The 10,389-nt window shown below is 45.6% G+C and overlaps 1 protein-coding gene across 1 annotated transcript in view; it reads left to right on the plus strand.

The window, feature by feature from the left end:
• Fam20a (FAM20A golgi associated secretory pathway pseudokinase) overlaps positions 1-10,389 on the plus strand; it is a 56,392-nt gene extending 46,003 nt beyond the window's left edge. The window contains exons 5-11 of the mRNA XM_004870287.4: positions 1,565-1,657; positions 2,418-2,533; positions 3,231-3,411; positions 4,310-4,419; positions 5,114-5,195; positions 5,635-5,694; positions 7,185-10,389. Of these exons, the coding sequence (XP_004870344.1) occupies positions 1,565-1,657; positions 2,418-2,533; positions 3,231-3,411; positions 4,310-4,419; positions 5,114-5,195; positions 5,635-5,694; positions 7,185-7,449 (907 nt within the window). The 3' untranslated portion in view covers positions 7,450-10,389. The remainder of the gene's footprint in view (positions 1-1,564; positions 1,658-2,417; positions 2,534-3,230; positions 3,412-4,309; positions 4,420-5,113; positions 5,196-5,634; positions 5,695-7,184) is intronic.

The following is a 10,389-nucleotide window of genomic DNA, read 5'->3' on the forward strand; positions in this document are numbered from 1 at the left end:
TGCAGGAACACAAGGAACAACCTAAACCCCCACTCTGCCCAGGCAATTACAAACTAGTAAAAATTGTTCAAACTAACCCACTTCTCCCCATACCCCTCTGAGTGTAATGCAAAAGTCTCCACCACTTGTTAATAAGAGTAATCTTATTATCAATCATAATCTTACCTATTATGCTAACTAGGTAGTTTCATCTACAATTTTATAAGATCGAGTCCAAAACATCAAATATAGTATCATTTTGAAATGTATTTCTTTTAAAAAAATCTTGCGATTTTTTTCTGTAATTTAAAGTGAAAAGCATTTGTTCTCTATTACAGAAGGAAAGTAAAAATTTACCTTTGGATACTGTATGTACATTCTTCACATAAGGGGGATGCTTTTAAATATGCCATACAATCCACTGCACAAATGTGTTTTCAGAATATAAGAAGCATAGATGTAAACTAAAACAGTTTTCAAATTTAAAAACACTTTTGTTATATGCCATACAATAAACAACATCTTAGCAAACCCAAAGGGTGTTGAGAGATTATGTGTTCTTACGGATGGAATTCAGGAATTAAAACGTGATGGGAACAGAGATTGCTGTTGCTGGCACAGAATTTGCTGAAGCTAAAGAGAAGTGAGTCAGGACTAGGCACGGAGGCCATCCCAGACGTGTGTCTGCACCTTCTGAAATGCAATCTCTACTTTTGGCAGCCACTCGCCATGGTTTTCGGGACCAGCTTGTCTTCTTGGCAAAGCACACATTACAATGCGGCTCTGGGTGCTGCTTACGGCTCTCTGCCACATTATGTTTATTTACATTGCTTTTGCAGCCTTTGTAACAATTCCACACAGTGGATTATAAAATCACTCAAAGATCACCATTCTTCTATGTTTATTATCAAGACAAAGTCAGTATAGAGGCCGGAAATCGCCCCACAATGTCTTAATGATTAGGAAGCACTTTCCTGAACATCCATACCCAGCCAGCCTGCCACACTCTGGCAGGCCAGCTTTTCAGGAATCCATTAGTGATTTTTAAAGTGTATTTAAATCAGTATCTTCTACACCAGCCTCCCTCAACCCTCTGGCTGGGCCCACTCTTACCACTCACCTTAGTTCCTATGAGGGAGTGGCCCCATGTTTCCCCCAAACCACCCAAAGACCCAGAATTTCCCAGTTCAAACCTCAGCCATGCTCAACTTCACTCCATTACCAAGTTCTGGCTCACACCCACCTTTCTTCATCTCGAGGTGTCTAAGTCTGCAAGGGCTCTGGTTCTGCTAACCAACCCTCTCTCTCTTCAGTTTACATCTGCAAAAGAATGTCTGCATTTCTTTCCTTGCAACTGCTGGATGTTTAAAAGCATCTGCCACTGTTCCGAAAGCTGAAGTAGGAAACTTGGTATTGGTGGTGCCTACAGCACAATGTCCTGCAGGAAGCCTGATTCTTCCTACTTTGCATGTCTCCTCCTCGCCCAGGGAGCCATGCGCCACTCCTGATTTGCCACCTCTCAGCTCTGTTCTCAGGCTCACAGCTGAAGTCTGAGTCCAGGGCGTGACTCCTTCCTTCCTTCCAGACAGCAGCGAGATGAGGAGACGCCCGCAGACTTCTTCTATTTCATTGACTTTCAGAGACACAATGCTGAGATCGCAGCTTTCCATCTGGACAGGTGGGTCTGCCCCACAGGACATGGTGTCAACCCTAAAGGCCAATATCCCAGGAGGGGCCACTGGACAGACCCTCTCAGCTAGAACTTCCTGGCATTTGTTCCTTCTGGCTTTTTCTCTTTTCCGAACCTCAGTGTCGTGCCTTCAAACTCCCTACAACCCGCAGATGAAAGAACACAAGGCCTTCTAATGTAATGAAATGAACATTTATAAAGAAAACGAACCCTGCCATACCGCTCACATTGCCACCTTGGCTGTAACACTGCCCTTGGTTCTATTCCCGATTTGAAAATGAGAAGTTGCCCAGTCCCATTTACCCAAGGAGTCTTAAGGTGACGATGTTAGGTGATAGCACACCCTAAACTTCCACGTTCCTATTTGCTCATTCACTGCTACTGAAAGTGTGGTCTTTGGATCCCTATCATGGGCACCATTCAAGAACTTTCTAGAAATGCAGACTCTCGGCCTTACCCTAAGTCAGAACAAGATCCCCAGGTGACTCTTAAGCACATTTAAGTCTGAGAAGCACTGACCAAGAACAGCTTGGAGGGTGGCAAGGCCTGCACAGGAGTCTGATGGAGTAAGCATGGCTTCTCTGCCCCTTCAGGCTGGGGTCTGACCAGCTCTGCCCTGTGAAGATGCCCTCAGCAGCCACTGCTGGGTATGGCAGGAACACCAGCCTTTTCTTCCGAGTGCTGGCCCCGGGACAGGACTTCTCCCTCCCTGACTATCCTTATTCTGACAGGGCTCCCTCTCTTTCAGGATTCTTGACTTCCGACGGGTTCCACCAACAGTGGGAAGGCTAGTGAATGTCACCAAGGAAATCCTAGAGGTCACCAAGAATGAAATCTTGCAGAGTGTTTTCTTTGTGTCTCCAGGTAGAGTACAAACCAGAGCGATATTCTTAGTATAAGTACATGGTGAGGCAGTGTACCCACTGTCACCTTCAGCAGCGGTCTGACCCCCTGCACATGCACTATTGGGATGGCAGAGGCTGCCAGACACTCCCACCCTGGTCTGTCTGAGCATTAACACAAGATGAACTCTGGATCCGGAAAGGGAGTGTGTGAGAGGCCGGCCAGCCTATGTGGGCACTGAACCTACAATGCTGGCCTCCCTGGAACCAGAGATTATCCCATCCTTGGTAACAAAGAATATTCAAATCACGTGGATAGGATCCAGAGAAACCGGGTGCCACACTTTCTCTGCTCTGAGACATGTGAAAACCGGTACTCAGGATGCTCAGATTAGCAGCATTCCCTAGTGCCCACATTTGGAAATAGCAAGGTTCCCTTCTGCATTTTCCCAAGCTGGGAATTTGGGGTTCCCTACCCTGATCCTAAGGAATTTCTTGGGGCAGAAAGATGGCATGCATCGAAGCCATTCCTTGTGTGCATCTGTTACAGAAAATAATGCACTGTGTATCCCAAATCTGGCTACTTGTCTTTCTGCCCTAGACCCAGGAACCAGATGACAGCATCTGCCATCCTAATGCAGGAGGTCAGACCACTGCTGAATGTTGACAATGGGCACACTGCCTCACCATGTACTTCTCTCTCCTCCCTCATCCTCCAGCCAGCAACGTGTGCTTCTTCGCCAAGTGTCCGTATATGTGCAAGACTGAATACGCTGTCTGTGGCAACCCACACCTGCTGGAGGGCTCGCTGTCTGCCTTCCTGCCGTCTCTCAATCTGGCCCCCAGGCTGTCTGTGCCCAGCCCCTGGATCCGCTCCTACTCGCTGGCAGGAAAAGAGGAGTGAGTTGGCACTCTGGCCACAATTCCACGCTAATGGGCCTGCAATCCAGTCCACGAGAGGGGCCATAGTTGGACCCCCAAAAGCTGCTTCTCTCACTTCATGCTAATGCTGGGACCAGCTGGACTGGAAGTGTTCTCTCCCTTTAGTTCATTTATTCAGTTATGAAGAGCCCAGTAGGTGCTAGGGAACATAGAAATAAAAGGCATCAGTTATCTCTTCAGGAACCTCCTGGGTCTAATGGGGCAGAAAGACAAACAGCCAGATTATGAATAGACAGGGCAGTATTTTCTGTAACAGAGAAGCAAAAGGGAACTGCAGGAGGAACACAGCTTTCCCTGAGCAAGACCCATGAGGCCAAGGATCTACTGGCTGTATCCTCAGGGCCTAGGCACCCAGGATTAGTTGACTGGAGTGATTAAGTCCATTGTCCATTTCAAGCATAGCAGAAAGACAAGGAAGTAGGAGGTTCTTTGAGGGATATGACAATCTGTGAAGATGCAAGGGTGCGTTGTAGGCAGAGAAACATGTGGGATGAGATGACAGAGGATGGCCGTGGGGATTATGAAGAATGCAGAGCACCGGAAGGCCAGGGTAAGAGAAGTGCAAAAGCAGCAGGACAGAGACAAAGCACCACATTCCCCCGGCCTGCCTCAGGGTCCTCATTCAGCCCAGCACCCAGAGTGGAGGACTCAGAACTTCTCACCATGGGGTCTCTGCGGCACCCGCCACACACACCATGTCCATGCCCAGTCCTCCTGAACGGGCCTAGCTACACTGGCATCCTGCGAAGCTGTCACCAGCCCAGGGCAGAGTCAGCAGGGTAGGGGAAGGCGCAGGGCGGGCCCCACACCTTACCATCTTGGCTCTTCCAGCCCCAGGCCTTCTTGTCATCCCTAGGTGGGAGATCAACCCCCTCTACTGTGATACAGTGAAACAGATCTACCCATACAATAGCGGCAAGCGGCTCCTCGACATCATCGACATGGCCATCTTCGACTTCTTGATAGGTAGGTCCCCAGGCTCGGGGCACCTGGCCCAGGGGGCTCAGCTGTGTGGCTGGGAACTCCGGGGGCCTGGCACCGCCCACCTCAGGAGGCGTGAACAACCTGTACTTCCCACAGCTCAGCAGGGGAGGCGGCCCAAGTAGGCAGAAGTACATGCACTCTCCTCTCGTCCCTGGTGACGCAGACCCAGCACCTGCCACCAGCACGAGCAGTTTTAAAATCACGTTCCCTTCACCCAGTGAAGGAACCCAGGTAGGAGGGTAAGAAAGTGCACAGTGAATATATCCAACAGTGGGAGGGTCCTATAGGCAAGGTCTCGGCCTGGGAGACCAGTAATTCCACCTTCCAGCCCACAGGAACCAGGAAAGGCTAAGGAGGGAAACATAGCCACACACGACCTACCCACTTGCGTAGAGCTAAAGAGACAGCTCATTGCCATCCTCCTCAGGAAGGCAGCCCACGTCTGTTGTTCAAGCTGAGGGTGTCGGCGAAACAAAGCCAACATCAATATGCTCAAGAGGCACAATGGCACATTTCTGTGACCCTGGCTAAGGGTGAAAGCCTTGGAAATGCCAGTCGTGGCCGGGTTCAGGCTCCTCACTCTGGACTCCTGGCAGGCCTCCATTCCCGGGGGAACTCAGAAATCAGGGCCTTCTCTCCCCCTACCCTACTGGATCTCTGACCTCTTCCTTCACAGGAAATATGGACCGTCACCATTATGAGATGTTTACCAAATTCGGGGATGATGGATTCCTTCTTCACCTTGACAATGCCAGAGGGTAAGTGACAGCACTTGGGTCCCAGCTGTCCCCTATCCAGCCATGCTCCTTTGTGCAGCTGCTCAGAGAAAACGAGAGGCCCCAAGAAAGAGGGTCTGCACTGTTATGTTCCATCTCTTTCATGTCCTACTTACCCAATTGCTTTTTTTCTCTTGATCTCTGCTGCGTACCACTGATTCTCATGAAACAGGTTAGGGTTTCTAGAATTTTCCTCATCAGTATACTGCTTATCCTCAGTGATGACCCTCTGTAGTTGGGGAATGAAGGAACGACTGCTTGGTATTAACCAATAAGCTTCTGTGACCTGACTTAGGATAAAGCAGTACGAAAGGCAGCTGCCATTTTTATTCTAACCACTGATTCAAAAAAAGCTGAAGCGGAGCAGAGAGCCCATTGATTGAGAAAGACGCTGCTTGATGAAACCTGTTTCTTCTCTTAGGTTCGGACGACACTGCCGTGACGAACTCTCTATCCTGTCACCTCTCTCCCAGTGCTGCATGTAAGTGTTCAGGCAGGGTGGTCACATGGGCAAGTGAGAACTGGGGTATTTCACCGCACTGCAACCAAGTTCTGGTATTCACTAGCGGCCTAGGATATGGGTAGGTAGAATGGCATGAACTGCCTCATTTCTTACACAGTTGAAATTTCCCCAGCAACACCTCACTTTCTCAAACTTCAGTATAAAAATGCATTAGGATCTAGTCTTTTTAAACCTGTCAGCAGCCAGCTTGAATCTATAACCCAGTCAGATATAATCACCCACTTTTGCAGAGCCTGATGGCCCTTGATATTACTAATCAGATCTCTGCTTCACCCAGCACTCACATAGGCTCATAAATATCTGATCACCATCTGAGTGAAGTCCTGATTAGTCCTGTAAGTCTGGGTCACACAGAAAGCACTGACGAGGGGAAGGAAGAGACTGAGGAAAAGAGGACTGAAAATGATCAAAACATGTACCAATTCCCCAAAACAAATATAACAACGTAAAAAATTTAAAAAATTTTTAAAAGGTCCTACTGCATTCACCTGGCCAGCACTTCCCTGGAGGACATCTAACCTACTTCTACACTCTGGCATTTTCAGCAGGCTTGTGAAACTGTCCACCTGCTCAATGACAGCATCCAGAGCTAATTATAAATAGTGATTCACACCTACCAAAACCATCCTGTTTGCTTCCAGTGGGAAACTCAGAACATGAACATTCTTAATCAACTTCTTGGGTTAACCTAAACGTGTCTCCCTTCCTGCTTCCTTCCACCCTCCTGAACAGGATAGCAGGAGCAGGTTATGGCAAAAATCAAACTATAAGACATTTATACTTGGGTCTAAGTACTTTATTCCTGCATAAAAAGCATCAAAACCCTAAAGGCAAAATTACCTCACTCCATTTCTGTCCCTCTGATTTTAGGATCTGACACAAAGAAACATAAAGTTAGCAAGAAACAATGTGGAGGCTGACTTTTAAGATGACATCATCATTTCATCTACTGCACCTTCTTCCCATTAGTTTAAAATGGCCTTAAAAACCCTGTATGTCCCTTCAGGTTTTGTTGGGGGGGGTTTTAAGCTTTTTGAGACAGGGTCTTGCTCTGTAATTCAGGCTGGCCTCAAACTTGCTGCAATTCCCCTGCTTCAGCCAGCGTGCTGGGATTATAGGCATGTGCCACCACCCTGGGCCATCACTTCAGTTTTCATTTATCAATGTCAAAGCAAATGCATGTGGCCTAGCATCACCATGGGTGATGTTTTGGGTGAGGTCAAAAGGCTCAGGAGGCTCTTGATGAAAAAGCTACTAGGGAAAAGCCTATCACTTTTATTCATTCCCTTTTTATTTTACATGGTTTTCATTAAAATGTGCTAAAGAAGTCAATGGAGATGTAGACTCTAAGGATACCAGCTGCAACAGCCATTGGTGAGGACAGGGCAAAAACAAGCTTAGTGTCCTTATATTTGCTTATTTGGTTCCTATGACTTATGTCTTCTTAGGATAAAAAGGAAAACACTTTTGCACCTGCAGCTTCTGGCCCAGGCCGACTACAGACTCAGTGATGTGATGCGAGAGTCGCTGCTAGAAGACCAGCTCAGCCCTGTCCTCACAGAACCCCACCTCCTGGCCCTGGACCGAAGACTCCAGATCATCCTCAAGACAGTGCAGGGCTGCATAGAGACCCTCGGAGAGCAGAGTGTCATAGCTGATGCCCCAGCCCAGCAATCAGCCCTAGACTCGGGCCAGGCTAACCTGACAAGCTAAGCACTGGCAGGGCCAAATTTCACAACGGATACTGGAGCCAGTGGTGGACTCTGGAGTGCAGACCAACGCTTCCCCACTTCCACCTTGCAGTCCTGGAGGCTGAAATACTAGCTCAGGGAGGAAGGAGGCAGGGCATGTTTTGAAACAAGTGGGATCCACTCAGCTTGATTTTTACCCCTTGGTAAAGACAGCTGCTTCTATAGTGAATTGCCTTGGCTCCATCTTTCCCAGAAAGCACTGCCTCCATCAAGGCTACAGACTACCCTCCTGGAAATCTGGATATGGGTCAGGCTTGGAAGATCTGGAAGCCCTGTTCCCAGGAGTTTAACAGTCAAATAAAAGGACACCAAGTGAGTACCTGACTGTCCTCCAGGTCCATACTGTATCTGCAAGTAAAGGATAACTCCTGGTCCAGATAAAACTTCTGGAATACCTCAAGCAGACTCAAAATCTGCAATGGTTAACGATCAAACTGGTTCAACTCAGACTTCACACTTTCTCTTTATATGCTCATCACTGGCCCAATCTGAATACAGTAATCTCCACTGCCCAGTCCTACAGTAATTTCTCAGAAACACTATCACAGAAGATAGCTATAAATTAGGAATTTGTTCTAAATGTCAGATAAGCGGTGTTTGAACCTGAAGAGTATTAAACACCAACTGAAACAACATTAAGTATACCAAAAATGAGTAGTTAGTAACAATAGGGTAAATTGTGACAGAGGGAAAACAAAGGGAGTGCTCAGGCCAGGACAGCATGGGTGGGGCCTATCAGGTATATGAGCCTAGATTGGCGCCTACCAGAGCCCATAAGCCACAGCCCTTTTCCCAGATACCCCAGAACTGTCATCACCTACCCATAAGAGCAGGGATAGCTGGGAAGGCACAGCCCTCCCCTTCATGCTAGCTTAGAAAGGACTGAATCAAGTTTTTTTCCATCCTTCCCTTAAGGGACAGCAGATTCCCATCTCCTATTTATCATCTCTTTAGACTGCCAACATCTAAAACCTTTTTAACATGAACCTTTGTTTCTTATTCCATAATTAATGACTGAAATTCCAATGACAGGAATGTATTCATTCCATGGACTAATTAGTCAACAGGTAAAAATAATTTCAAGAGATAACTTCTGATAAGACCCAAGGCCCAAACACGGGAAGTGAGAGGGGAGCAGGAAAAAGCTATCACTAAAGAGAGAAAAAAGTTAAGAACTAGAAGTATCACCTACTACTTTTGTAGAATGTCCAGTCAGTCGAACAAATAACAATAGGTACTTCTGACCCATCCTGGTTTGCCCCTGATATTTATTTCTCCCTAATAACATCATCACCATTCACACTGAGTCCTTCCTTATCCTGTGCAGAGAACTTTACCTACAGTACAGAATCAATATACAGGTTTCCAATCCACCTAAATACACATACAAACCACCCTACCTTGGACAGGTGAGGAAGACAACTAAGGCTTAGAGACACTAACTGAAATCACTAATGATTTAGACTCATTCCAACGTGTTCCACTGTAATACAAAAATCCAACACAACTCAATTTATGACTCGGTATGTTTGCTTAAAATGAAAAAAAATCACCTCTTTAACAGAGTAACCTTAACATATTCCCACCAGCTTGAACATACATGTGCAGCCCAGTCGTGCACAAGTTAATCCCAGAGACTTTTTTAGCTAAGGTAGCTCTACTGCAGCTCAGGGCTTCCCCTTCATCAACTGCCTCCTACTTCAAGTCATTTTTTTGTCTTGTGGAGAAGCCAGGAAATCACATCTAGAAAAATGAGCAAAAAATATTCTAGCAGACATTCAAAGAAAAGCACAAAGGAGTTTGGGACTTTCAAACCAGAGCCTCAGGAAGATAAATTACAGTTCCATCTCAAATCGAGCCACTTCAATGACCACAAACTAGCTTTTAAATGGCACATAAATATTTTGCTATACTTCACATAATAAAATAGAACTGAATTTGACTATGATATGTCATGTCTATATATACCTTATCTTCAATATTCCATCATTTTATTACTAACAACAAAATTAAGACCATCATCATTTGTCAAAAATACCAGAAATTAAAACATTCCATTCTTAGAACTACCAAAGTTCTTCCAACTTGTTTACTCTGAACCATTGCTCAACTTCCCTTGAAATAAATACGTATTCTCCTGACTCGGTGAAAACTTCACGTTACCACTAACAGCAAACAATACAGTATGTGAACTAGTAGAGGAAGGCGTTGGGGGAATTTGTTACACCCTTCTCAAAAATCAGGATGATGTGAGTCTGAAGACTACAAAAAAAAAGTTAATTCTCCTACATATGGCCTAGAAAATTGTCAGACACTGAACTGGCAAATACTGAATCACTACTCCTAGGGGAAATTCAGGAAATCCCAGGTCCCTGGTAGTCTCCAGTCTCAGTTTGGCCAACCCATAAATACACAAGTTTTGTTTTATGTATTAAAGACAACTTGTTTTATATTGCCAATTCCTTAACATTGCACTCATGGCCAACAGCACTATGAGTGAACAAAGCTTATCTAATAAACGTACTTTCTACATAAGGTATACCACAGCTTTTTTGGAGTTAGGAACACCTGTCAACACCTAATCCCTATACTTGGAGGCCTTTTAAATAAAATCATGAACAAAAAACACAAAAAAATAATGTGCCACTAAAAAGACCAAGAAAATGACACTTATTCAGAGCTGAAACCAGAAGACTGAATGTCCCCTTGATTCAACCTCAGCTGGGAAGACATTCACTGGAGACTCAAACTTCATTGCTCTGCTCAGGTCCTTGAAAAAAACACTCTATAAGTATTATAGTAGCTTGGGGTTACAAATAAATCTAAGTAAGCAGATTTGCAAATACAGAATGCATCTATGAAAGGAACTGATCTGAGATTAATAAAGATGATTTTAAAAATC

This window comes from Heterocephalus glaber, unplaced genomic scaffold, assembly GCF_053883595.1.
Source record: "Heterocephalus glaber isolate CG9 unplaced genomic scaffold, H.glaber_assembly_v1.0 deba00000937, whole genome shotgun sequence".
Lineage (NCBI taxonomy): Eukaryota > Metazoa > Chordata > Mammalia > Rodentia > Bathyergidae > Heterocephalus > Heterocephalus glaber.